Source organism: Xiphias gladius, chromosome 1 (assembly GCF_016859285.1).
Source record: "Xiphias gladius isolate SHS-SW01 ecotype Sanya breed wild chromosome 1, ASM1685928v1, whole genome shotgun sequence".
Lineage (NCBI taxonomy): Eukaryota > Metazoa > Chordata > Actinopteri > Istiophoriformes > Xiphiidae > Xiphias > Xiphias gladius.
This window is the reverse complement of record NC_053400.1, coordinates 26,506,026-26,532,196: the sequence shown is the minus strand read 5'-3', so window position 1 is coordinate 26,532,196 and position 26,171 is coordinate 26,506,026. Positions and strand designations below refer to the sequence as shown.

Below are 26,171 nucleotides of genomic sequence, written 5' to 3'. Positions count from 1 at the left end.
TTTGCAGTCGGCTCGGATAAACCGTATTTGTGTAGTATGAATAAAATATAAAGTTACATAAAGGCTAAAGCATAGAACAGAGCCTTTTTATTAAATAACTAAAACATTGGCTAGGATATTCACCCCTTCACTGACCTGACTGCCTCAAGCTCTAAATTACTGTTCTAAAAGTACAGCATTAATTGTAAATTACAGTACTATTAGGGCTGTTTGGATAGCTTTGATTATAAAGGCTATTGTATCTCCTGGTCTTATCCCAACAAATCAAGGACATAGCATTTGAGGTCCGAAGACCACAAGTAATAAAACTGATGATTGATAATCAAAAGTTAAGGTTCACTATTTAGCTGACTCATGGTCCTATACTATGTAACAAGGTTTGTGTAAGCACTCAAGTCCGATTTTCTGCAAATCCAGTAGCCAAAGTGTAATTACATTAGTGCCTTAATTACTTATATGTCCCTAAAGGAAGAAATCAGCAAAAGTGATGCACAGTGGAACTGTAACGGTAGGCCCTGTTTCAAAATTTTGGTCTGATCAAAGAAGGGAAAGGGGTTTACGGAATTTTAAATAAACTTCAGATAACATACGACCCGACTGCACGCCCAGGCATGAAAATGCAACGCAAAGGAGACACATTTGTTAAAATTTTATAGATTTATAGCCCTTAGTTTAGTTTTCTTCGGAGGTTAGTAGGCTTTTAGGCTGAGGAGGAAAAGGTTTTTTCCACTAAAATAGATTTCAGATAAGGATGTCACAGAGGTGACAGAGATAATGGTGCAATAATGATTGCATTCCTGACAAATGATGTGTTTTGAGGGAAGTGTGCATGGTGGCTGGCCTCTGTGTGTGCGGTAGGCCTTGCAGATCAAGACCTGCCGTGTCACCACAAGTTTCTCAATGGATGCCTGTGTGTATTGCTTACTGCTTCTGCATTAGCCCCTAAGCACATTTACACACTTATCATAAACTGTATAAGAGTCTACTCCTACTACTGTTGTTCTTAAAAATTCAGATCACCTCTTTTTCTTCTGCTCTACCGCTCCCTCTCGCTCCCTCTCTGACTTTTGCCGCAGCAATGTTGGACGACTACTGCCAGAATTTAGAAGCAGAGAAGAGATCAGGAGGGAAATTCTGAGCCTCTGTCAACCCTCAATTTAAGTATCAGGCTAATTTGTAAAACCGATCTCTTATTTTTTATTTCACCTGCTCCACAGATTGCAATAAGAGACCCAAGAAGCAACGATTTGACCAACATTATTTTAAAGTGAAGAAATTCTATTTATTCACATCATTGAATCAAGTCTATATCAATGAGAAATCTCTACAACCAGCTGAGCAAGCAACAGGTCCGGAGACGCATCGGTCATCATGATATGCCACACACACACGCTTGCGTACACACAGACATAAACAGGTGCTCTAATGTTTCTAGATGAAGGCACATAAACCCATTGAAGGTCACAGTAAGGCAGATTCACAGCACTAAGGAAGAAACCGTAGACCGTAAAAATTACCAAAGGAACACTCAAGACTTTGAACAGTCTGCCGTATTACAGAATCTCTGTTTAGTCCTGTCTTCCTCTGTCTGGAGGGATGACAGCAGGTGGGGATGGTTGAGAATTGGAGGAGAAAGATGTTCACGTGCAGTGCTGGAAGACATCCCACCCCTATTTTCCATGTGACCTTTTCCTCTGCGGACAGGTAGTGAGTTTCTCCTTGTCATTAGAGAACTAGCAGCGCTGAAAGAGAGAGTTCCTCCTAGCCTCTAATCCTCATTTCCCTTGAAAGGTCTTTGGCTTGATTGCATTAGCCAACCTTTAGGCAGAACGCTTGACAGAAGGGAAAAACTGACAGTCCACAAAGCAACATTATCATATGTCTTTGCAGGTATACTGTCAAAAGTAAACAGTTGTGTTTTTTCTTTCACTCAGACATGTAATTGTGGCAACATACAGCATATCATCACTCATAACCAGCAGCAGTACAAACTCTAAAAGAGTTGTTTTTGCATCATTTAGAAACAGTAACACCATAATGTAAATCACAGTTTGTTCAGTTGCCTCTCACTGCATGACTTCAAAAAACAAAACACCACGGAAAGGACCAGTCTTTACACACACACACACACACACAGCAGCAGCAGCATCCCTTTGGATCACCATTAGATTGGATCTGATTAGTCCACAAAGCACTAGTTTTACATAATACCCTGTATCCAACCATACAGTATACATTCTTGTGCAGAACAGCTCTGCTGTGCAGAGGTGGAGCCACTCTGTTTCCCCGGTGTGAGTTCACATGAGGAATCTTGTCCCTGAGTCTTCAAACTGTATCTGAATGATTCCACTGCACCCTAATTCCCCATCCTGTCCGGCAAGCGTCCACCTCTCACCACCTCTTATAATCTACAGACATTCAACTTTTAGGCATGGGTTAAAGGGAGCTTCAGTCATTTCCGTGTAAATCGATGAGCTGAAATGCACACCACCTTGGCAGAAGGGCAGAGAATATGATACAGCATCTGCCTCACACTTGGTCAGACACACACATCAGACAGTCTGTAGTCACATACAGTAGAGAAACTCTACACTGGCTCTGAACTAACAGTGCACACACGTCAAACAACATACACAGCTGCGGTCTCTTCGTTGAGTCTGTCACAGAAAGATGTCTTGATGGTCTGTCAGCGTCAGGTGAAATGGTTGTGCAGGGCTGTGGCGTATGTGTGTTCGCACGTGTATGCATTCGTGTCCGTGTGTATCCATATGTGTGTATACAGGCATTTCTGTTCATGAGGACATCTTTGGATGTGTGTGTCCCTGTGTTAAGTGAGGGCGTACTCAAACGTCCCTTTCTCCAGCCCCTCGATGCCGTCAGCCCAGTTGGAAGAGGGCATACTGCTGTAGGGGTCCAGCAGGATCCTGAAACACCTTACTATCAGCAGCCCCAGGAACACCAGTAGCATCCCCACAAAGGCAAACGCTGTCTTCTGCTCCAGAGTCAGAGAGTGCGCCATCATGTCGTTTCCACTCATGGCAGCAAGGGAGTGGTTGTAGTGGACACTAAACATGGTAAACCAACATCTAGGTGCCTCATCTCTCCTCCGATAGGGTCAGGCGTTTAGAAGCCTGCATGTTACCTGGGCAGAGATTACATGATGGCTTCAGATTAGTGCTGTCCTGTCTCTATTACAGAGAGCATCCATTTAATCAACCTATTTAAATATTATCGCACTTAATGCATACGCTGCGTATATTGTGAGACATAAGGGTGCAGATATGGTGGAGGAAATAAAGAAATTCCACAATTAATTGCTTAGCAGGGTTGCATGTATCTATAAACGGCCTCTTTTGAATGTGGTATCAAGCAGATGTCCAGAGACTTTGAGCTCTCTCTCACTCTGCCCCTCTGGGAATTTTGCAGAAAATTACAAAAAGCAAACATGAGCAGAAGAGTGAGTGAGACTGCAGGAAAACGGGTTCAGGAATATGAGCCAATGCCATGACACTGTGTCGCAGTGCATAGTCAGCTGTTAAACATAGGCAAAGCAGTAAGGTATCAATGAAAACGTCACCTCTCATGAAGATGTGATGTTATCTATGTATGTTTGGTTTAGAAGAAAGGGATCTCTACCTGTTGCGTGTGAGCAGATGCCTGCCAGACAGTGTAATTCCATTAGATAAGGTATGGATGTTGATTGACCAAACATAATCACAAAATTGGTGTGGTCACACAGGTGCCATCCTGCTTCTGTCATTCTTTTCTTCCCAAATTGTTCACATGAACACAAGCAGCAGGTGGCTCAAGTGAGAGGAAAGGAGGAGGAGGGGGGGGGTTAGATGAGAGAGAGAGAATACATACAGACAGGGACAGGGGAATGAACAGAGAGAATTGGGAAAGACAGACGAGGGAGAAGGAAGTAGAATGATGAGGAAGACACTGCACAAGTATGCGTGGTGAGTGAGAGAAAGGAGAGAGGGAGGGAGCGAGGTAGGGTGAACGAGAAAGGAGACACTGCATTGACAGATTTTCTAGTGTGGATGTCTAAGAAAAATTAGGCGTCTCACCGTCATTATCGCTCCATCCTTACAGACCTGTTGCTGCTGTTTCTTGCGAACAACTCCTCCCTCTTGAAGCCCCCAGACATATGTCCATTAATCCATCCATTGCCGGCTTTCTGGATGTGCTAGGCTAACCTCTCATCTAAACAAAAAGCTAGAGATAAAGAGAGAAACAGAGGCGAGGGAAAGGCTGGATCAAGCTATGATATGTGTCTCCTCTCAGAGATACAGCTCCTCTCCTCATGCTCCCTTACTTGCTGCCTCCTACTCATTATCATTCTGTTTCTCTATCTCTCCCTCCAGAAGCACGCACGCTTGCTCCTGCTGCATGGCAACCACTTGTTAGTCTCACTCAGCTGCTCTGCTGCCTCAGTCATTCGTAACATTCCCCCCTCAGCAATACCTCGGCAGATGCGGCAGCATAAACAAGCAATCCGCCTCTTCTTTTTCTCCTCTCTTCACTCTCTTCTCCCTGGCTTACTTGGCTCTTCTCAAAATGACTCCACCAAAATGTGATGGGAATACCATGGCTTAGCCAGCAGGAGAAATGCTGCCTCTCACTGCTCTTGCCCAGTAAATGCTGCCGCAAAGGTATTTTTGGTCTAGCACAGCACTATCCTCAAAGCCTGCTTTGATGATGTGTTTTTAATTGGCGCAGTTTGCTGTGGTCAAATTGAATTAGCCCCTCTGCTTAAAGGCTTACTAATGCAAGCTCCCTGGACATGATGAAAGGGGAAGAGACCGGTATTTAAAGAGATTTTACTGAAGTGAATGAAAAGCAGTATTGTATAGGAAAACAATCAGCAGGTGATCTAATTGCCCACTGTAACAGAATGCAGCACTGAAGCGTCTGGTGTTGTTATGCGGTACAAATTCATATCAGCTATGTAGTTTTAGTCACAGTGGTGCAGTGACTTGGATCTAAGTATAAGGCATACCATGGGGGACATGGTCATCACTGGTGTGTGCTGTGCAATCATTCAAGGCTCAAGGGGAGCTCCATTTTCCTTTTCGGCTGTAAATGGCTGAAAAATTCCCTGAGGGAATCTAAACACAGATGTAAATTACTTCCCTCTCAATTACTTTCACCTCAAAGGTTTATGCCTCTGCGTTGTCTTCTAAACTGTACCTTTTTCTTGGGTCAGTAGCAGTTTCTAGTTTTGCTGTGCTGCTGATACTTGATACTTGGCAGTATTTGGGCAGAAATAGATAGTGTGGCACCACTGTGATTTGTTGACCAAGTCAGCTACTCATAAATACAGGTTGTTTTTTTTTTCACATTTATTTCAAGGATAGTTCTTGAAAATTAGCTGACGGGGATGTCACACGTTATAGACAATGTCATTGTTATATATTTTCTGGCATTACCCTCATTTCAAATTTAAAAGACAAGGTCAAAAAAGAAAACTATTGCGTCGTAGCACAAAAGTGTGTAGTAAGGTCAGTTTACAGACAATGTGAATCATACGTCGTTATTATTAATCCATTACAGTGAATTGGCTGTCAGATTTCATAAATCCATGCATGTGAAAAGTGGTTCCACAAGTTTAATGACATACATTGGAACATTTGGTTCTGCATTGCCTTAATCACATCTATCAACACCTGGAACATGCAAATGTGCTTTTACTTGTGTGTCAAGGTGTGCTGATGCGATTTGGACTCTTTTGGCTCTGGAAGAGGAACTGCTTAGATAATCTAAACCTGTTGCATAAAGCATATTAGAATATTATACAGTGTCCATAGGACATTAGGCTAAAGATTGTTAGACGTTTATCTCAGCAAGAAAAAAGGTCAGGAGCAAAACTGATATTGAGAACTGTAAAACGATGTTTCTATGAACTGCTCTCACAATATCCCCTTTAATGTTAATGAACTCTACACCACAACCTCTAGTGATAATACAATCTGTACAAGAAAGTACAAAGACAGATGCAGTGATATTACACAGATTTTAAATACTGTATTAGGCCTCCATTAGCCTAACTGCAGCAGTTACTAATTCTCCAGGGCCTGAAACCTAATTAAATTGACATGGTCCATTGGAAGGTAAATTTTCATTTAGAGGAGATGGTCTGACTTTTTAGAATAAATATAATAATCTATGTTATTGTTATTACAGACATACTGCCAAGGTCATTGAGCACATTACAGTATACAAGACAAGAGGAGGCTGTAGTTCCCAATAAAGCTAATGAAAAATTACCACAAACATTTTGAATCTCCCAACGTAGTCAGATATGACAATTTTAAGGTCTGCAGTAAGCTAGAAATAGCCATATCAGACATATTCAAGTTTAGGGCCAGGTTTATATTGTGCTATTTTTTGGTATTCACACCATTAATAAACAATGAATTCAATATTGTCATTAGTTGCTGGTGTCCAGTTTGACTATGTTGTTGCTTGGAAAAGGCCAAAGTGACTTTTCTGATTGTGTTTTTGTTTGGTTTGTTGTAAAAACAATTTGATGTTTCAAGTGGATAATATCTTAGTCTAGAGAGTTTAGAGTGTTTCAAAGAAGCCGCAGCAAAGAGGTCCTTTTGCTAACTACTGATTGGGAAAAATCAGATCCAAATCCCTACTCTGGTTTCTACAAAAAGTTAAAAATCTACAAATGTGGCGAGCTACTTAAAATGTTTGTTACTGCTACTAAGAAATTTCACATTTTAGATCAGATTTACTAGGGAAGTTCCAACATTAAAGATGCACACATAATCACATGGATTTTTTTTGGCATATGATGATGAAATATGAATGTATTGTATATGTAATGTAATTTCATATGAAATGATTTGTAGTAACTCAGGTTGACTGACTGTTCTTTGTTAGTGAAGCCAAGTTGCAAAGTTATTTTACAGCCATCTTGGTAAACTGTGCAGCATTTATCTGTGAGATGTATGCCAAGTAAATAACTGGCCATTACGGAAATGTATTATCAGTTATTACTGACCTGATTTTTCATTTACAGAGTAACAACTGTTCTGTGCTACATGTTAAAGCCTAACTTCCCTGCAACCTGATTCATGGTTTTAATCAAAAGTTGTTGACATCTGTCCTTCATTGCACGTGACTTAGCAGTGGCATCTGCTCCCGAATGAAGCGAAATAGTATTTATTTTCTTGAGCGAGGTTGCACCGTTGTTGGGTTTTTGGCTGTAGCATGCGGAAACCCAGGCAGCCGAATCAAAATATCAGCAAAGGAATCAGACGCTTTCACATAACATAGCAGGCATCTGGGTTGGAGAAGCTCACCTTTAGATGCACAGAGGATTCTTACGCATACAAAATCACGATTTGGACTATGCTTTTGAAAAGTGTTTTTTTTTTTTTTTCTTTTGGTGGTGGCATCTGCAGAGACCTGCTGAGTGGATCCTACATATAGTATACAGCATACTGTATAAAAAAAAATGAAATTATTCCTCCGGTAGAGTAAAAGTGCATCACTCAATAGTTTCAGGAATGATTAATCGGCTTGGCTCTGTATCATAATCAATAACAAGGCAAGACTTTTATAGTCTGACACTGTTGAGTGTGCTGCCTGGAATATTGTAGATTATATGTATTGCGGGTATTTCTCTATTATACTTTCTGAAATTAGAAAACAAATATATATGGTACAATATAGCTGTTGCAATATGTCATTGGCATAACATTTGCAGAGCATTCAGGGGCTTACCGGTTCTAGTAGATACAGCATCTTCAAGGCTTTGTCTTGTGCATGGATCATACTTGCTTTGGTGGGTTGGACAGGTCTTGGTACGGTTCTCTGGGATCTGGGTACTGTTCAGAAACACACAAAAGCATCCATCAGAAAGTGTCACTTTTTGCTCACGATTATTCGGATACTCACTTACCCTCTTATTCACTTTCCTGCACCCTTAAAACTGTCTGCCAACCCCAGAGCAATCATGTGCTCAATCTTTTCCAAACGGTCCCATGTTATTTGTGCTTATTCCCCAGACCCCTTGACTCCCATACCTGTTCTGTTCTATTCTATTCTATTCTATTCTGTTCTGTTCTGTTCTGTTCTATTCACACAGGCTGCCTGGCAACAGCTCCCAAATCTCGCGTTGGAGGCAAAAATCTCCCCTGCACATTTTGAACTGCGTAGCGTCCGGGGCATCTTGCGTTGTGTGCGACGGACAAACCTGAACATGGCAGATGTCCCAACTCTTGATGAGGAGCCAAAGCAAGACGAGTCTACCGCGTCCGTCAAGTCCGAAACCGACGAGACATCTCAAGAGACACCCAATGGAGTGAAAACGTGAGTAAAAATGATTAATTGTTTTGTCTGTCTTTCTGTGCAGGCGTTAGCAAGTTTAGCTAAAATGGAGTCCCGGGATGCTAGCTGTTGTTAGCCAAGAAGCCTCTTTAACCTCTGTGTCAAACACCGTAAAACACCCGTGTGATAGATGTTAGGTTTGTAGCTAACATGACGCCAGACGGGAGCTATACATTTTCCAACTGGAGTTTCAAGCTGGTTCGCTCTCGCCTTGGCGTCAAACAACGTCGTTCTCTGTCAACCTTCACTGGGAGTTAATCCCGGTTTTGTTTTTTTGCTTGTGCGATAACTAACGCTAGCACAGTTCTGAAATTCAGCGTTTGTTCAATCAACAAGTCAACCTTAGCGCAAAAAAAAAACTCTTTTTAACTCGCTAGCTGGATCATTCAGCTGGGCTGTACATGATGCAGGATGCCAGCCAGCGTTAGCGTCCCCGCAGTTCTCACCGAAGCTGCTCGTTTCATTGAGCCATGGTAACAACAATAATGTGAATTTAGCTGCAGATGGCTCCTCGACGCTGCACTGTAAACTAAATTACGCCAATTGACTATGTTAGCTAACGTGGTACTTTCTTTTCTTTATTTTATAGCGGGGCTGATTAAAATGTCTGAACATTACAATATTTAAAAATATAAGGCCTTGATAAACGTTAGATTATCATCAACATCGATCATTTATCTGTTCTCGTATTCTTACTTTTGTTACAATTCGTGTAGCTAGACTGTTTTTCACCAGCAGAATCAGAGGTTGTGACAGGCAAACTAGTGTTTACTTCTATGTTGAATTTCCTTTACTTAGCTACTGTACTGACTTGTTGGAAAAAAACGGATTATTTACACTCCATCCAAAGGTGTTCTAGCATTTATTCATACAGATAAATGCTATTGTATCATGCTAGTTAATAACATGTTTGACTATTTTTTTCTCAAAGTAAGTACCATTTATATAGCTGTTCCATTATTTATTTATTTTTATGGAAGAATTTAAAAATAAAAGCACATTACCACTGAAATGCAAAACCATGCGAAAGGAACCTGCTATTGCTCACAAATTTATTGACAGGTCTTTTAAAAATACAGACGACAGTGTGTGATCTCCAGATGTGGTTTTGAGACGGGCTGTTCTCTGACTTGCAGCTTTGTGCCTTCTGTAGGGATGCTGAAGAAACTAAGCACCCCATAGAAAAGCATGATGCTAAAGAGAAGTCCACCGGGAGCAGAAGAGGAAACCGCTACCATCCCTACAAAGACAAACATGGTGGAGAAAAGAAGGGTGCTCATAGGAACCGGGTGTTCATCAGCAATATCCCCTATGATATGAAGTGGCAGGCAATTAAAGATCTAATGCGTGAGAAAGGTAATGTCCCCAGTGATTGGGATGTGTCTCCCCTTCTCTCTATCTCCAGCTGATTAGAAGTTCTTGACCCTTTTTCGTTTGTTACCAGATGGAGCATTATGCTTCTAGCTGTAGTCAATTAGTTTGTAGCTTTCTCTGGATGTACTTAGTGCAGATAGTAGGGAACCAACATGGTGTGATATTAGGTTATTGGAGTGTTAATAAATTCTTTTGGATGGACACTAATTTAGTTTGGGCTGATATGTCTGTGAGAAAAGGAAGATGAACGTAGTTACATTGTCACTTGTTTTATGGCATTGTCAGCTCCAAAATGTAACCTCAAACCAGTAGTAGATTTGATTGTTGAATGTTTTTGTTGCATCTGTTGCAAGGTGAATCTTGACTATATGAATGAAAATATTGTAATGTTTTACTTTCTGAATTATGGGGGTCTCCAAAAGCCTTTTGTAAGGTCAAAGGACAGCTTAAAACTCTCAACTGCCATGAATGGAATCTGTTGACAAAACTGATCATGTTGAAGTCTTTTGAATTTCCCAGGTTTAATGTAGCTGTGTTTCTCTCTGGCCTTGGCCTTTGGGTGTCTCAGTCACTGCCCAGAAAGGCATGGTGTTGTCTGGTGGGATGTTGGTCTGGGCTGACTGTTGATCATTAATGGGACATCTCCATCTGTAGCGGCATTGCCAAGGCCACCGGCGACTTGAAGACTTGGTGACTTAAATTCCTTTGTTCTTTTGGTATTTTTCCTTTGTATGTCTCATGTAGTTGGTGAGGTTACATACGTGGAGCTCTTTAAGGATGCAGAAGGAAAGTCAAGGGTAAGTGATGTGGCCGACTTGCTGCACGAGGTTTTAAATGCCCTCAGCAGGCTCTCATTAATAAGTGCTCTCTTAGGTTCTGAACCTTTGGGTCTTACTATGTTACTGAACTGGAGATACTGCAGGTTGTGTTTAGAGCCTGATAGATGGCTAATGATTGATATTCATTTGAAAGGGAGATGTCCTGTTGATTTTTGGAAAAGTAGCCTAATGAACTCATCTAAGAGTACACTTTTGCTTTTGTTGTTGTCATTTCAATTGGTTTAAAAGTTTGTCTGTTTGGCCATTTTCCAAAGGGAAATGTGGGTTGTGTGATTTGTCTTATTGATTGACCCTCATGTCTCAAAATCTTACTTTACAATTCTGTTCTATGGCACAGCTCTCACTTCAAAGGAACAAAACAGTCTTGAAAGATCCTCCTTTTTTTTTATTACGTTTTTTATTAAATGGCAAAAATGCATATTATAGATGTAAAGTTGAACCACACTATTTTTCTTTATTGCAGTGGTGAAACTGGTTAATCCTAAACAATGTACTAAGTAAATATGTTAATGCATTTTTTTTTTTTTTTTTGTATCTTGTATTTGTGTCCAGTTCAAAACATTAAAATGTTTCAGGTAAATTATAATGCATATGTATCTGTTAGTGCCAGATGTTTTTTTACCAACTCTTCTACAAAATATACATTTTTATTGTTTGTTTTTTATTTAAAACATATTCATTGTGTACATTGATTCAGATAACGATAATGGATATGCTCTTGGTAGCATGTTAAGATTGTTTACAATAGACTTAAACACAACCAAAAAACTGCTGGCTCAAGTCAGTGGGCAAAATATGGCCAACATGCACATTTGCAACTACTAGAGGAATGTTGATACATCATAAATTTAATGTTCCAGTGCTTTGTCTTGATTTTTAACTGTATTTTGTTCACTCCCTCGACTTTGGATATGTTTGCTACCTGGACTCTTATGATGCACCCTGGTTAGGGTTGTGGGTAAGAAACTGCCATACTTTCTCAAACATATAACTTTTTTTTTAATCTCGTGCTTGCATGGACCCATTGTTTCCCTGATTCAACAGTGTGGTGGAGTTCAAAGATGAGGAGTTTGTGAAGAAGGCGATATTAACTATGAATAAGCACGACCTGAATGGAAGGCCACTCAACATCAAGGAGGTGGGAACAAATCATGGGTGAATGATTAGAGCAAAATGAAAAATGTTGATTATAATGTTATTTTTATAACACATCTACTTGTTTTGGCTTCAAGGGGTAAATAAAAGAGGTTTTTACACTTTCTCATATCATGTTTTTTCATGATTTCAAATGCATTTTTTTTCTCAGAGTAACAGCTGATATGAAGTGTTGTTTTTCAGTGTTACTGTCTTACTCTTATTGTGGTCCAGATTTCAATAAGTAAATAATTCTAATGCAAACATTGGCCATCATGTTATTGTACACTAAAATATTTCCTAATGACAGATGATTATACACTTAAGTCTTTAACATTGAACTGCTGCTTTTTTTTTACATTGCTCATGACTTTTCTATATATTGTATTCATACAAGGTTTGAAAGATTTGCAAGTGGTCATGAACAATTATCATCTTTTATTACACCAGAGTGAAATTTTTTTAGTGGAGGTGAAATTATGATAGACGCTGAAATATCACCACATAACTAGAATTGTACAATTATGTATTATGAGTAGTGCCACCTTTAACCTGTCTGATTATTCATGATTATCTTGATTTGACATTTGCCATATTATCAAAGATCAGAAGTAAATTGTAATGCATTTCCCTTTTTTTCCTTTTTCTTTTAAGGACCCTGATGGGGAACATGCCCGGCGTGTGCTGCAGCGCATGGGAGGAGGTCAGCAGGGAAGTCGTGGGCAGGACATGGGGCCTGGTGGGATGAACATCCCACCCTCCATTGCCAACAATCCCAACATCCCACCTGAGGTCATCCATGCACTGCAGGCCGGACGACTGGGCACCACAGTGTTTGTGGCCAATGTGAGGACATTGTAATAAACAACTTCCAAATCTAACCAGTAATGATTATTCATGTTGATGAAAAATATTGGTGTCTTTCTTTTGTTTTGCAGCTGGATTTCAAGGTGGGCTGGAAGAAGTTAAAAGAGGTGTTTAGCATGGCAGGGGTGGTGAAACGAGCAGATGTGAAGGAGGATAAAGATGGCAAGAGCCGCGGGATGGGAACGGTAACTTTTGAGCAACCACTGGAGGCTGTACAGGCCATATGTATCCTTCAGAACTGAACACAAAAATATAAAAATATAGAAAAACCACACAAAGCAGTGCTTTAAGAATTTTTATCGTGACCTTCTCCTTGACTCAGGAGTCAGCCATGTTCAATGGACAGATGCTTTTTGACAGACAGATGCACGTTAAAATGGTATGTTATTTTTAGTTATTATGTAACTTAAGTTGTACAGAGGATGTGATGAAAAATCTTTACATTTGTTGTGTGGTTTTATAGGATGAGAAATCTCTTCCCCCTGATGATTTCCGTCAAGTAGAAAAAACACCTCAGTTACCAAGTGAGTACACAGTTATTCCCCTGTCAGTTGTTTAGATCAGATCCATAGAAATAAGCTCTGTGAATGGAATATAGCACTAACCTTGTCAGTGTAAGAGAGATTATCCCCTCTGGGACACGTTAATAAATTTGTATAGATATTTTACAGTGATGTTGGAAAGGCCCAAGTATGCTGCTGGAGCAGTACACTTGTGAAATGAAATACTAAGTGGCTTGCGGGTTTTTTCCTCCCTATAGCATAGCTATTGGCCTGTTGATGTCCTCTGTCATCTGCAGGGTGCTGGACATATACGGATGTGATTAAAAGAAATAGTGGTTGCCAATGCAGTTAAATATTAAAAAACTTATTTGAGAAGCAATTCTTCAGCATTTTTTGAAAGGGCCAGGTTTTTTAATTATATATATAATGGTGTGTTTCACATACAGTAATTGAACAGTTTTTATAGACATTATTTTTGCAAGAAAAAAAACCTTAATATCAGAAAATATTAACAATTTTGTAGTGGTAGTAGTTGTTGTCTAGTGAAAGTCCTTAAAAGACCTGTCAGTTTGAGTTGTAGCTGGTTGTTAAAGGACAGAGGTCTGATGTCTGCACTAAAAGTAAAGACTCGCCATAACAAAATAGGATGTGGAAATATTCCACAAATTTAACAGTATGACACATGGGCTAATAAATGACGTCTGTTCTACCCAACGGCAGTGTCTTTGTAGCTTTGATGTGATGTATGCTCTTAGCAGTACATCTTCCACTCGTGAGGGTTGGTGCATTGCAGATGCAGTAAAGGATCATGTTTTTTTACTTAATGACTTTGTATTAATTGCACAGAATTTTCAATGTATGCCAATTTTGATAAATCTCGCTAGCGTAATGGATTATTAATAGAGCTGTGTATAAATTCGTATAGAGTACGTGATCCACTCTGCTATTAGTGCTAGTAAATTACACAGTTTAAACTTTCCTCTTTTTTTCTTGTGTATTTTATGTGTAGGGGGTCTAGGTGGTGTTGGCATGGGACTGGGGCCAGGTGGTCAGCCTATAAATACCAACCGTCTGAGCGGTGGAGGAGGCATGGGCTCCATGGGGCCTGGAGGTCAGTCACCTCTCAAATATTTTTTAGTTATGTCTAGTTGAGAAAATGCTCACAAATGCTGAACAGTACATCACGTATGTGTTGCAGGCAAATGTCTCTGCAGGCAAATACTTACCAGAAAGAATAAGATGCATGTCCACTCGGTGCTCAACACGTTACTACCACAAGGCAGTATTAATAAAACAACTTCGAACATCATTCTGAAATAATTAATTTGATGGCAAACCGACACAGTTAATGTATAACCATCAACTCTTGGCTGACATTTATGTGGCTCTTGGGATGTTCCTAACAGCTAATTTCCCTGACAATTAAATAGAATTTTAAATTTAGACTAGTTGACTAGTCTAAAAGTAAGAAAACACTCAGAAAACAATCAAAATTGAGCACAATTTAATCAATAAGTGTAAGCATTGTCCAAAAACATATTGCGTGTATTTAAGAGCAATGTGAAACCTTTCATCACATTCTTCCATTACCAAATCATATTTTAAATGCTGATGAAAAATTTGGCACCATGCGCCGTGCATTATGAACATTGCACATCATCCTACAAATTATGGCCACACATTCTGCCTTTTCCTTGTGCAATTTAATCTCCTCCATCATTTTTTGATGGTTGTGCTACAGTCCGGTTGTGATCATTTGGTGCCGTGGCACTGTGTATTCGGGCTCGATATATTCCATTAACTTTCAGAAGTTTTTCCCTTCTACAAAGTTGAGTGGGAGCACATGTTATGCAGTCATTGCCGTGATGAGTGGCGTTATTTTTTCAGGCCGAGCAGGATCACAGCGCTTGTGGGTAAACAATGTCACTGATTTGCCGAGTGTGGCTATTGTTAACAGTGCTAGCACCAGCAGCCTTCTATCCTTGCAGGTTAATTTTCACGTGCCTGTGCTGAATGTAGTTACTCATTGCTCCGGTCGAGTGGTTATATGCCAGTTTATACTGACACAGGCTACATACAACCTCATTTTAGTTTTCCAGATCAAAAATAGTGCCAAACCACACGTTTTACAAGATGTCATCTGTCCAGCTTTCCACCTTGCTGGTTTAAAACATCCAGGCATTAGGATGGGAAATGGGGGCTGCTCTCAGCTGGGGCTTCAGCCCCTGCTAGTGGCGGGCCGCTGTGTCACATCTTGGTTGCAACATTTAATCGACGTTGTACATTAATAAAATATAAATAGTTAGTTAGTTAGTTAGTTAAACTGACTAGTATTTCTGGTGCCAACTATTGAGGGTAACAATATTTAATCATTTAGTCGACGAATTTCAAACATCCCTACTTTTGACCCTATAGCAGTGTCACTGCGGGTTAAAGAGAGAAGACAAGCAGAGCTCCAACCAGCTGAAATCCAGTTGATAGGATGTAACTGACATTGTGCCTAAAAGCACCTTTGTGCCGTGTTTGATAATCAGGCTGCACACATTACCTTTCCATGTATATACATCCATTAGCTGTAAATGCATGCAGTATGCATGGTGGCATGGTCTGACTGACGTCTTCTTCTGACATAGGTATGGATGCTGCAGGTTATGGTGGAATGAACAGACTTGGAGGAGGTAAGGTTTTTGTTAACCTCTGAGTTTTCCCTGCGAAAGACCATGGACTACTTTTTGTGGAGTGAGGAAGAGAGCGATAATGAAACCTGGTGCTGCTTTTCTCAGGAATGAGTGGGGGCGGGGGCTTCGGGGGCATGGATAGCATGGGCAACATGGGCGGTTTTGGAGGGAGAGACATGGCTCCAGTTGGTAGGATGGGAGGTAAGTGATTTTATTTGTTTTTGCAGAGATGAAGTTCATTTCCAGGATGTTACACTGTAAACACTGAGAGTCTAAGGTTGCATTTTTTTTTCTGTGTGTAGATATGTACCGCTCAGGAATGGGTGGAATGGATCGGGACTTTGGCCACAGTGACATGCCAGTGAATCGAGGATTTGGGGATTCTTTTGGAGGAATGGGTAAGTGATACTCTGACTTCAGACAATCCTGAATTCCTTTCGTACACATAAACCAGCCGCAGGTCAGGTTATGCAAATTTATCTGTGTAGTTTGGTTTGAGTTATGTTAGATTTTAGGGATTGCATTTCTTTGTGAGCTGTTCTATTTATGGGCTGACTGTTTCCTTTGCCTGCGTGACATTGTTGTGTAATGTGTTATGGTCTAATCTAATCTGCGCCCATTTGCGTTCTCTTCTTTAGGCGGAGGTTATGGAGGAGGCATGGGCAGTGGTGGCATGGGGCACATGGGGACTGGATTAGGTACATGAGACAGTTTTTCTAAATCTGTTATAGATTGGTTCCTCCCCTAAGCCTCTTTGTTACTGTTGAAGTTTGAAAGTTATCAGCCCTTATGATTCTATAATCTTTTAACAGTTTAAACAACAAATCATGTAAAAGGAGGAATGAGTATAAGTGTACTTTAATGTAGCAAGTCATTAAGCTCCATAACCTGCTCAATAGGTAATGGGTAAGAAGGAAGTCTCGTGATTGGAGCCACCACAAGAGACTGTTCTTCAGTAAGATGACTCCAGCACGAGTACTGGCCCCGCTCAGTTGAACAAAACATAAAATCTGTGAGCACTAGTTTTTTGATATATACCGAAGTAAGATCAATAGTGAGTTACATTTACAACAGACGCATGTATGAAGTTGTGGCCATAGTTTCAACTGTAGGACTATTTGCCATGGAAATACATTATGAAATAAACTGCTGTTGAGCTATTAAGAATTAGAAAAGTTGAACCATTAGATCCGACATGTATCTAATAAGCACCAAGAGACATAACATTTTAATTTTGTGTTATTCATGTGTGTGGGCATCTAGCCTCAGAAAGAATCTAATGTGCATGTTGTGTGGGCCAAGAATAAGGAAGCCTGAAAAAGCCTTTTGGCATTTGCACTGGATGTGCATTGAAATCCTGTAGTTTTCGTAATATATTCATGATATACAGAAAGCATGTTTTGCCTCTATAGTTTTGCTTTTAATTTATTCCGCAGCGAACATACCACTCTTCAACCAAATTGGCATCGTCATGCTCAACATTGCTGCCTGTATGAAAAAAAATGGCAGATATTCCCTTTGTCAGAGATAAGCAATTACTTCATGCATACCAACGTTAGTTTTTTCCTTTTTATCAAAAATATTTGATTTAAAAAATTCCAACTGTATGGCTCCATGGTAACCTGTTCTTGTGATGATGATCTCAGTTGTACACAAAATACCAAATGGAAAAGAGTATTAGAGAAACTATGTATTTTGTATTCACAAGCTAATTTAACTTCTATACACTCTTTTCCTTGTGGAGTTTGTTTGGTATCTAAGAGCCCAAACTGGTACAAAGTCAGCCCCCTCCTGTGTAAACAATGTCACAGTGACATTGTAGTCTCTGTCATAAAATGTTTTGAAGTGATGGAATGCCAGTACAGTTTCGTAGTGTTTATACATGCTTCAGTGACATGTCATTGCACAAAGTTAATGAAAAGCTATGTGATGGTGAAAGGTATTATCATAATTCTTTGTGTCTGGCAGTTTCTTTCTTGTCTTAAAATCTCGTTAATATAAATCTGAGATAAGCCTTTGCAGGGCTAGAATGGTGCTGGTACCTGCATATACTGCACTGTCAAAATATTCAGTACAGCACATTTGTTTTGGTTCTGCTCTCATTTTATGTGTGTGTGTGTGTGTGTTAATTGCAGGCGGTGGGATGGGCAACATGTCAATGGACCGCATGGGCTCCAGCTTTGACCGTATGGGCATGTCAGGGATGGACATGAACCGTGGCTTTGGCGGCTATGGAGGTGGGGGACCGGGCCACATGGGTGGAGGGATGTCAGACAGAGGCTCTGGGTCCAAAGCAGGCTGTCAGATCTTTGTGCGAAATGTAAGTCTGGGTTTGATGTGTAAGAACTTTGTTAATACAGAGCATTATAAGTCTGTTAATAGGATTAGAGTCACAGAACCACTTCAAGACCTCCCCTCTTATTTAATGACTACTACATTGATAAAATAATTTTCTCTTTGCGATGATGCCCTCTTATTGATTGAGGTCTTAATGTGACATAACCCATGCTTGCCATGCCTTAGATTAATTAACTGGTGCTGTACTTCACAGTAGGGTCTTGACAATTTTTCTCCTTCGAGTCCAACTCCTATTATGTTGGTATTTTTCCGTATTATTCATGCAATCGTCTTCTATTTGCATGTTGTATTTGTCTTTCCTAGGTTCCAGTGTCATGTAAATTTTAACAAGTGTATGGACTGAAATATCAACATCTGTGTTGCAGTTGTCCTATGATCTTACATGGCAAAAGCTGAAAGAGAAGTTCAGTCACTGCGGTAGGTGTTTTCCTCAGTTTTAATGAAATTGTTACTGCTGATGCATCAGCAATGAGCTTAAATAATATATACAACATACCACTCAAACAGAAGACTTCCCTCTGATATTCACTCATGAATGGTAGTTAAACAAGGCTGCCAAAATCTCGGTCTTTAAATTTATCTACACTGTTTGAAACATTGTGGTTTCAGAATGCATTCATTGCTCAATGTTGTGTACTGCAGGACAAGTAATGTTTGCAGAAATCAAGATGGAGAATGGGAAGTCAAAGGGCTGTGGAACAGTGAGATTTGACTCACCAGAGAGTGCTGAGAAGGCCTGCAGGATGATGAATGGAACCAAGATCAATGGCCGAGAGGTGGATGTCCGTATCGATCGCAACGCCTAGAGCTTTGATAGAAGTCATACTAACACACTTCCACATTCAGCCCTCTTGCCAATTATCTTTTGTTTTGTTTTAAAAACACAATTACTTCATCTCTCCATGTGTCCACTGTTTCAGATTTTTTTGTTTATACATACTTCATAGCTCTTTTATCTTTGTTTTGTAAACCCTTTTTAATTTGTCAGGCAGTTGATTTGAACAAATAAACTTTTTAATTTTTAAACCTGGTGGTTGTAAAATCTCCTGAGATCAAAGTATCAAAGTTGTTCTTCACAGTGTGTAAAGCGAACCTGAGGTGTTGATCTGTCAATGATCAATATTGACGTACAGCGGCCTCTTCAAAGTTGCGAAATTCTGCATTAATCACAAAGGCAGCAATTCGGATAAAGTGAGACCAGAAAGGACATGAGTTTTATCAGATGTGATCTCCAGCATCACAGTAAGATATTTAAATTCCCAGATCTCCAAGATTGGTGATTGATGGATTGTTTCAGAAGGATAGAATTGCTACTTTTGATGATATCGGCCTTATTGTAAGTGTAGACTAATGTCTGAAATTCATGTAAGCTTTGCGGAGTTAATTATAAACAAGTGATAAAAAAAACTTGGCAATTCTATTTTAGGCAGGAGGGGAGGTGGGAAGTTTCTTTTGTTTGTTTCTCACTATTTATGGCTCATTCCACCATTCCTCCTTGTAGGCAATAAGGACTTGCTCATAAAAGCTTATCAGAGATGTGCGGATGATGCCTCTATTTTGTTTTAATTTACCCATGCACTTAAGAAGGCCAAAGTCAAACTACTTTAGTCAACTCATTTTATTTGTTGACACTGACTTGACAGCTCCGAATTTATTTGAACTGTGTCGACACTCCTGTGACAGCAAATTTTCCATTTATGAGCCTTGTGTAAGACATCTCAGAACTTGATAACAGGTCTTCACTGTATGATAACAGTCGGATCTGGATCACACAAGAAAACGATCTTTGATAAATTTCCACCTGTGGTGAAATATATTACAAACAGATCATCCTCTTCCTGAGATGTGACCAGCAGACGTATTCCGTGGCACACTATCTTTAAAAGTATGTGAGTGGGACCATGCCTCTCTTTCTTGACATTTAAAGAATTATATGCTTAACATTTTTGTTTTGTTTTTGGACGAAAATATGGCTTCAGTTCTGGGAATGTCAGATCTCAGTCACTGCAAAGTCTTATGGGATTATTCCCAATAATCCCCAACTCATACAGAATGGACAGAGTGGCAAAGAGGATGTAGCAGATGAGAGAAACAAGTCCCAACTTCCAGTCCAGTTTCCATCCATTAACATGAACGGCTACAAAAAGGAAGATGATCGAAAGGAGGAGTGTGGAGGAAATGAAGACAAGTCCAGTGCTGTTGACCTCTACAGGGTTGTTGGTGTCCACAAAGGCAGTCTTGATGAACCAAGGCAGGCCCAGACAGAGCATGTCGAAAACATTAGAGCCCACTATGTTGGACATGGCCATGTCAGCTTTCCCTGTTTAACAGAAAACTTATTTACATACAGTACTCGATTTAAGTCTCTATTCAAGCAGAATTTCTGTATTTAACTTAAGTTTGTTCTTGAAATTTTTAAAATGGCTGATGGAAAAATGAGCTAGCAAAGTGAGTCAGTCTTCAACAGTTACTACCTGCATGTCTTTGAGCAAGAGAGCTCAGTGCGCTCCACTACTTGGTGATGTGTTGGGCAGCTACCACATCTCAGTATAATTTAGGAAGTGAATCAGCAGTGTTGCTTATGAAGATCTTGGCAAATTACTGTTAATTTTTGAATTCATTGTTTTCTTTTGACAGGCATCAGACTACAATATATATGCAGGACTCTTTTTGGAAAAGCAGCTGATAAAACGTATTAATGTTTACCTTCTCTGGCCACCATCACGCTAGCTACAGTGTCAGGTATGCTGGTTCCAGCAGCAAGCAAAGTGAGTCCCATTACTGTATCAGGGATGCCCAGGGTCTCACCTGTGTCAAGATAAAAACCAACATGAAATCAGATTCCCCTCCTCTGGCAACATCGAGCTGGGGAGAGAACAGTAGCTGACTGTAACTATGGCTGTCGGTGAACGCAGGGCCAAAGCCGGGATTTTTGAAATACTGAGATCATAAAGACTAACTTCCCCCAGCAGAGTCCTGCCCCCTGGAGAAAATTTCAGTTAGCCACTAATATAAGAAATATTATTAAAAACTGTTTTATTCATTATTTAACTGTTCAGTTACATGTACTGTAAATGTTTTCTCCTGCATTATTTGCTGATGTCAGGTACTTAATGTAATTCTGAGACTACTTAATTCCTTTATTTTAATTTTTCAGTTTTTTGGCTAAAAACTGTCAAATTTAGTCTAAAAAATATTAGAATGTGCCTTACAAAACCCAAAAGGTGTAATATATGTCATCCTTGAATGCTCCTTTTCATGGCGCTGAATATTAAAGAACATGATCTCATGTCCTCAAAGGTAGCCAATTCTCTCACTGGAAGCCACTGTGGGAAAAATAACCGCCAACCAAATATTAACCCGCTAATTTGAACCAACCATCTCTTGACTTGTGCAGTGTGACGTTGGTAAATTGGTGCTGTAGAGACAGGAGCCACAGAGAAACGTTCCAGTTCACATACTATATGTTTGACTTGTATCTGTCGGGTCCCATGTCTGGTCTTTCATAAGACTAAACTCTCCTTCCATGTGAGCCTATCTGACGACTATGGGATAATAATCTCATTATACTTCAGTTGAACTACCACCATCACATGATGAAGTTGCGCCTTTAGCCTGATCCTAGTGCAGCTTTATAATTTACATCTCTGTTCTGGATGGGGGGGTAAAGCTGTAACTGGACCCATGCTTTTGGGTAGTTCTGCATTTACACCCACTGCTCACATGACTGTTTCCTTAGGGGTTGTAATCCTGCTGTGGCTGGGTAGGCACATGGCCCAACGGAGGTACAATAACCCCCCTCTTAACTTTCCAGGACAATGGCATCTCAGGAATTAGCCGGCAGACCAACATGTGATTCTACTCTGCAAATCAGACATTTTTCTCACAAGTTTCAAACACTTGTGATCCACAAGGGCTCTACGACCTGGTTAGTGTACACCTGCGATTTAAACTGAAAAGACTAAGGAAATGTACAGGTTTTACACAAACTCATCCCAGAACGCAAAGTTGAAACAATGATCTTACCGACAACAGTGACCATCCACACCAGCACGTATGTGAAACCCGAGATCCAGATGGCCGACATGATGAAGGTTATCATGAACCATTTCTTCCAGAACCTTCTCCTGCAGTCAGGGACGGTCAGGAAAAGCAGAGTGATGATGGGCAGACACAGAACCCAGAGGATCCGTTTCAGATCCCTCTCTGGCACGGCAAACACACTCTTATGCTCTGCTGGGACGCAAGCAGGCAGACCTGTTGTCAGTGAATGTGTACTACATCATCAATGATGGACGCATCGTGTTTAAAACACTGGAAAACGGTGCACTTGTATCGCTAAGGAGCGTGTTTACCTTCAGGAATCTCATTGAGGCCATGCAGGCTGAGAGACAGGTGAGAGTATCCTGAGTCGTCCTGGAAGATGCCGCTGTCTGTTCTGGAGCGACTGTGGACTCGCAGACTGGTGTTGTCGTTCCAGCCCATCAGAGGCTGTGTCTCAGTCTTCTCCCCAGATCCTTTACCCAGACAGGTGCAGCAAGGACTCATCTTCCTCAGGACAAACTCACTGATGCGAAGGTCAAAGCACAGAACCACAATGTAGACGCCATAGACCAGCAGCAGAGCGGCAGCGTCATACCTGCAAACAGAACGTGCGTTTTGAGGATTACAATTCATGCCCGACCTTTGGGACAGATACAAGTGGTAAATATCAAATATGCAAGGTCTAATTACTTTTCATGGAGCTTTTGACTGAAATCCCATGGCCTACTTCAGCCAATGGAACTTGCTCAGATGTCATTGTGTCATGTTTGGTTACTTTTTATTCCAGTTTGGCTTGGATTTCTTTTTTATTGAAGGGTGTTTATTGCACTGTACTGTCAGGGTAATAAATGTCGGAGTCACTGTACTGTGACTCACAAAACACAGTTGTTTTGTGGTCCGTTTTTATGAGTTCTCAGTGTCACAGGACGCAATAAACAGCTGTATCTGCCTTTGTCTTTTACAGTCATCTTGCACATGAGGGTGGTTTAAGGTTTGAAGATCGTGCAACCATATCCTGAGGTTGAGTCGCTGCACACAAATACACACATGCGCTCACCAGTACACCTTGTTATCGGAAATGATGCCAATAACAGCAGAAACACTGATTCCATATGCCAGGCAGTCCCTGAACAGTGGCCAACAGGTCAGACGCCCTGCCTGACAAAGGAAACAAAAACAAATGGTTTACAGCTTATACAACACGATTTACACAATGAGGCTTCTGCTTGACACATTAAAGCTGCTGCTCCTATTTACAAGCAGTTACTGGGTGGGAAATGGTCTAAATATGGTGACAATGTACCATAGAGGCCAAGAGTCCACATGCAGCACAGATTCCTAGCAGGTTGTAGACGGCTGATCCCACGATAGTGCTGACCCCGATGTCTCCCTTTGTCACAAACACACCTAACACACAACATGTATGAAGAGCACATCTTAGCTTTGAAGACAGCGATGAAAAAGAATGAGAAGGTATCAAAGTGCTGAGAGAAAAAATATCCTTATCAAAGGCCAAAGTCCCTTCCTACTCCCATATGGCGGTGAAGTCACAGTTCATCGGGTCGGGAAGGGACACGGCGATGATGCTGGTGTCATCATCAACATTGCTGCTTGTAAATATTGTCGTACTAATGCATGATTACCCAGAAAGGCTGTGACCAGTTCTGGTGCAGAGCTCCCGGCTGCCATAAATGTGGCTCCTGCTACATCCTGAGACAGCCCCAGACCTGAGAGAGACATGATCATTTGCAAAAATAACAGGAAAACCTACAACTACAAACTGCAACCTCAAAAATGGCCAAACAACAATAACTGTTCATTGCAGGGCTTCGTCTCATGTATGGGATTGCATTATACTGTATAGGTATGTTATTTATCCACCCCCTGTAACTTTATTGGTTAAGTTTACATGTTACCAACGGTTATTCAATTTATCAATTAGTCAATCCTCAGAAAATTCATCAGAAATAATAAATTAATTCAAAAAAGCAAATATTTGCTTGTTCCAGCTTCTACAAATTGGGGATTTGCTGCTTTTCTTTGCTTTATATCATTTTAAACAGAATATAATTGGGGCTTGAAATTTTGGTTGGACAAGATGTTTTACGCTATTTTGTAGACTTTTTCAGAGGCTAAGTGATTAAAATTGATTGAAAGAGTAGCAGACAGATCAATTGATGATGAAAATAAGCATTAGTTGAAGCCCTTTAAGTTAATTAAGTTTAATGTTAGTATATCTGATGATACTGCTACACACATTCTCATCTAAAGTAAAAGAAGAAACACCGAGTGGACTGACAGCCTGGTAAAAGTTATTTCCATTCGTGATAATTCAACTAAAAAAACTGTCCGAACCGTTAAACATAGCATGTTATATGTCTGGGCTCATACATTTACACAATCTGTCCACATATCTGGATATCCTGCAGAGTCCCACAACATCTGAAAAAATCACAACCTGAGCCTTTTGAAATTTTCCCCAGCTGTAATACCTGTGGCTGTTTCTGGAATTGGTTTCCAACTCTTTTATACCATCCATCTCCCCAAAAATAAAGCCACAACAGTTGGCTTCCAAACTGAAAGGGAACTTGCACCCATGATTTAAAATCACGTATTAAAAATAGCTATAGCCTTATATAATATTTATAAATCCTCAATCCCATAATTACACTACATTACGGTGCAGTTAGTGTAATGATGGAGGGACCCCCCCCCCCACACACACACACACAAACCAACCCCCACCCTTTAAAACACACACAGATGTCCTACACATACAAGATATTTCATGCCACTTACGTTCACTGATCACTTCCAAAGACGGCAGAAAGTAATCGTCGCAGACCACTGCCACAGCCAAGAGCATGTAGAAAATAAGCATAAAATAAATGACGAGCCCTCCATCCTTTCTCTCCTGCACCGTGAAGAAGCCCTCAGGAAACTCGGAGGACTGTGGCGAGATGCACTCTGTCTCATTCTCTGAAACAGCAGGGCGCACACACACACACACACACACACACACACACACACACACACACACAACGCACACATTGAATAGTGGTCTTCACTGTAGAAAATCTGTGACCCCAAACAGCCGGCCTGTCGCTGGAGGTTCAACTCCTATGGGCATTTGGCATTTACACGGTATTTCATACCAATAAGACGCGGGGGGGCTACCAGCACAAACACTGTCACAGTTGCTGAGCCACAACTGATTTCTCCTACTTTGCAAGGCACGAAAAGAAGCCGTGACATTTATGATGACACATTGAATAGATTAGATGGATCAAACAAGCCAGTCTCTAAGTCTTATGGGAGACTTATAGACACTGTAAAGTAAGTGAAATCACACACACACACACACACACACACACACACGATTTCCACCCCTCTTTTCTTACCAAGAGCCCGACGCACCCTGGCAGTGTGGGTTTCCTGAGCTGCATTGGCCGTAAATGACACCAGATGGACGGTGCAATACAAAAATATGACAAATCCCAGAAAGTACGGTATAAAATCCTTTCTCTTCTTTTTCTGCAGGGCTGAGACCTTGTTCATGATAATTTGAGTAGGTGAGGCCAAATTAGCAACTATTCCCGAGCAGTCATAGGTCTCGTTGCTCTAACGCGCTGCTGAAGTTTTAAATGTGGGCCCAGGCTGCTCGCGAACGCGGCATCCACCACTGCGCTACGACTACAACCTGCAAAGAGAGAGATTATTGAGGGAGAAGGCATCTTTTAAGGTCTGGCGCTACCGAGAATGGGGGGGGGGGGGGATCACGAGTTGCGAGTCATTCCAGTCGACTTGAACAGGCCCCAGCCTCGGGGCGCACCAGGGGGTGTAATTCACGAGGGACCCACCTTAAAACGGCCCTGCCACCCTCTTTAGATGGGGAAAGTTTGTTTGGTGTCGTTCTGTCGGTCTCTCCTTTTTTTCTGGCAACGGACAGGCAACGCGCGTTCCCACGTGCCCGTGGATGTTTGACGAATAGGACAAGGCCTGAAGCTTAACGTCCACAACAATGCTTT

General features: G+C 40.8%; 3 protein-coding genes across 7 annotated transcripts; 1 reads left to right on the top strand and 2 right to left on the bottom strand.

Moving 5' to 3' along the window:
* Window positions 1-1,257: 1,257 nt before the first annotated feature.
* Window positions 1,258-8,895, bottom strand: ctxn2 (cortexin 2). 4 transcript variants are annotated; one of them, XM_040124946.1, is made up of 4 exons: window positions 8,793-8,895; window positions 7,741-7,844; window positions 4,071-4,218; window positions 1,258-3,142 (listed from the first exon to the last, which is right to left on the bottom strand). In XM_040124946.1, the coding sequence occupies exon 4, from the start codon at window positions 3,071-3,073 to the stop codon at window positions 2,828-2,830; it is 246 nt and encodes an 81-aa protein (XP_039980880.1). In that variant the 5' UTR covers window positions 3,074-3,142; window positions 4,071-4,218; window positions 7,741-7,844; window positions 8,793-8,895; the 3' UTR covers window positions 1,258-2,827. The 4 variants fall into 4 exon arrangements, with proteins under 4 accessions (XP_039980880.1, XP_039980870.1, XP_039980899.1 ...); XM_040124936.1 differs by lacking the exon at window positions 8,793-8,895 and adding an exon at window positions 8,213-8,323; XM_040124965.1 differs by lacking the exon at window positions 8,793-8,895 and adding an exon at window positions 8,043-8,069.
* myef2 (myelin expression factor 2) lies at window positions 8,108-19,287 on the top strand. 2 transcript variants are annotated; one of them, XM_040124914.1, is made up of 17 exons: window positions 8,219-8,328; window positions 9,500-9,702; window positions 10,465-10,517; window positions 11,510-11,517; window positions 11,604-11,697; window positions 12,348-12,539; window positions 12,632-12,785; window positions 12,890-12,939; window positions 13,024-13,084; window positions 14,073-14,174; window positions 15,697-15,741; window positions 15,847-15,942; window positions 16,044-16,139; window positions 16,380-16,439; window positions 17,877-18,061; window positions 18,465-18,516; window positions 18,742-19,287. In XM_040124914.1, exons 1-17 carry the CDS (start codon window positions 8,219-8,221, stop codon window positions 18,903-18,905), a joined length of 1,725 nt encoding a protein of 574 aa, XP_039980848.1. In that variant the 3' UTR covers window positions 18,906-19,287. The 2 variants fall into 2 exon arrangements, with proteins under 2 accessions (XP_039980857.1, XP_039980848.1); XM_040124923.1 differs by lacking the exon at window positions 16,380-16,439 and having other exon boundaries at window positions 8,108-8,328.
* slc24a5 (solute carrier family 24 member 5) lies at window positions 19,269-25,759 on the bottom strand. The gene is made up of 9 exons (XM_040124976.1): window positions 25,545-25,759; window positions 24,943-25,122; window positions 23,787-23,870; window positions 23,447-23,550; window positions 23,201-23,301; window positions 22,455-22,738; window positions 22,126-22,332; window positions 20,806-20,907; window positions 19,269-20,419 (listed from the first exon to the last, which is right to left on the bottom strand). Exons 1-9 carry the CDS (start codon window positions 25,699-25,701, stop codon window positions 20,097-20,099), a joined length of 1,542 nt encoding a protein of 513 aa, XP_039980910.1. The 5' UTR covers window positions 25,702-25,759; the 3' UTR covers window positions 19,269-20,096.
* Between the last annotated feature and the right edge of the window lie 412 nt (window positions 25,760-26,171).

Coding starts and splice junctions, on each gene's coding strand:
- ctxn2 (XM_040124946.1), bottom strand. CDS start 3,073: ATGTTTAGTGTCCACTACAACCACTCCCTTGCTGCCATGAGTGGAAAC.
- myef2 (XM_040124914.1), top strand. CDS start 8,219: ATGGCAGATGTCCCAACTCTTGATGAGGAGCCAAAGCAAGACGAGTCT. Junction 11,698..12,347: donor GGCCACTCAACATCAAGGAG/GTGGGAACAAAT, acceptor TTTTCTTTTAAG/GACCCTGATGGGGAACATGC. Junction 15,742..15,846: donor AATGAACAGACTTGGAGGAG/GTAAGGTTTTTG, acceptor TGCTTTTCTCAG/GAATGAGTGGGGGCGGGGGC.
- slc24a5 (XM_040124976.1), bottom strand. CDS start 25,701: ATGAACAAGGTCTCAGCCCTGCAGAAAAAGAAGAGAAAGGATTTTATA. Junction 23,302..23,446: donor GTGGACTCTTGGCCTCTATG/GTACATTGTCAC, acceptor TTCCTTTGTCAG/GCAGGGCGTCTGACCTGTTG. Junction 22,739..23,200: donor TCCGATAACAAGGTGTACTG/GTGAGCGCATGT, acceptor TTCTGTTTGCAG/GTATGACGCTGCCGCTCTGC.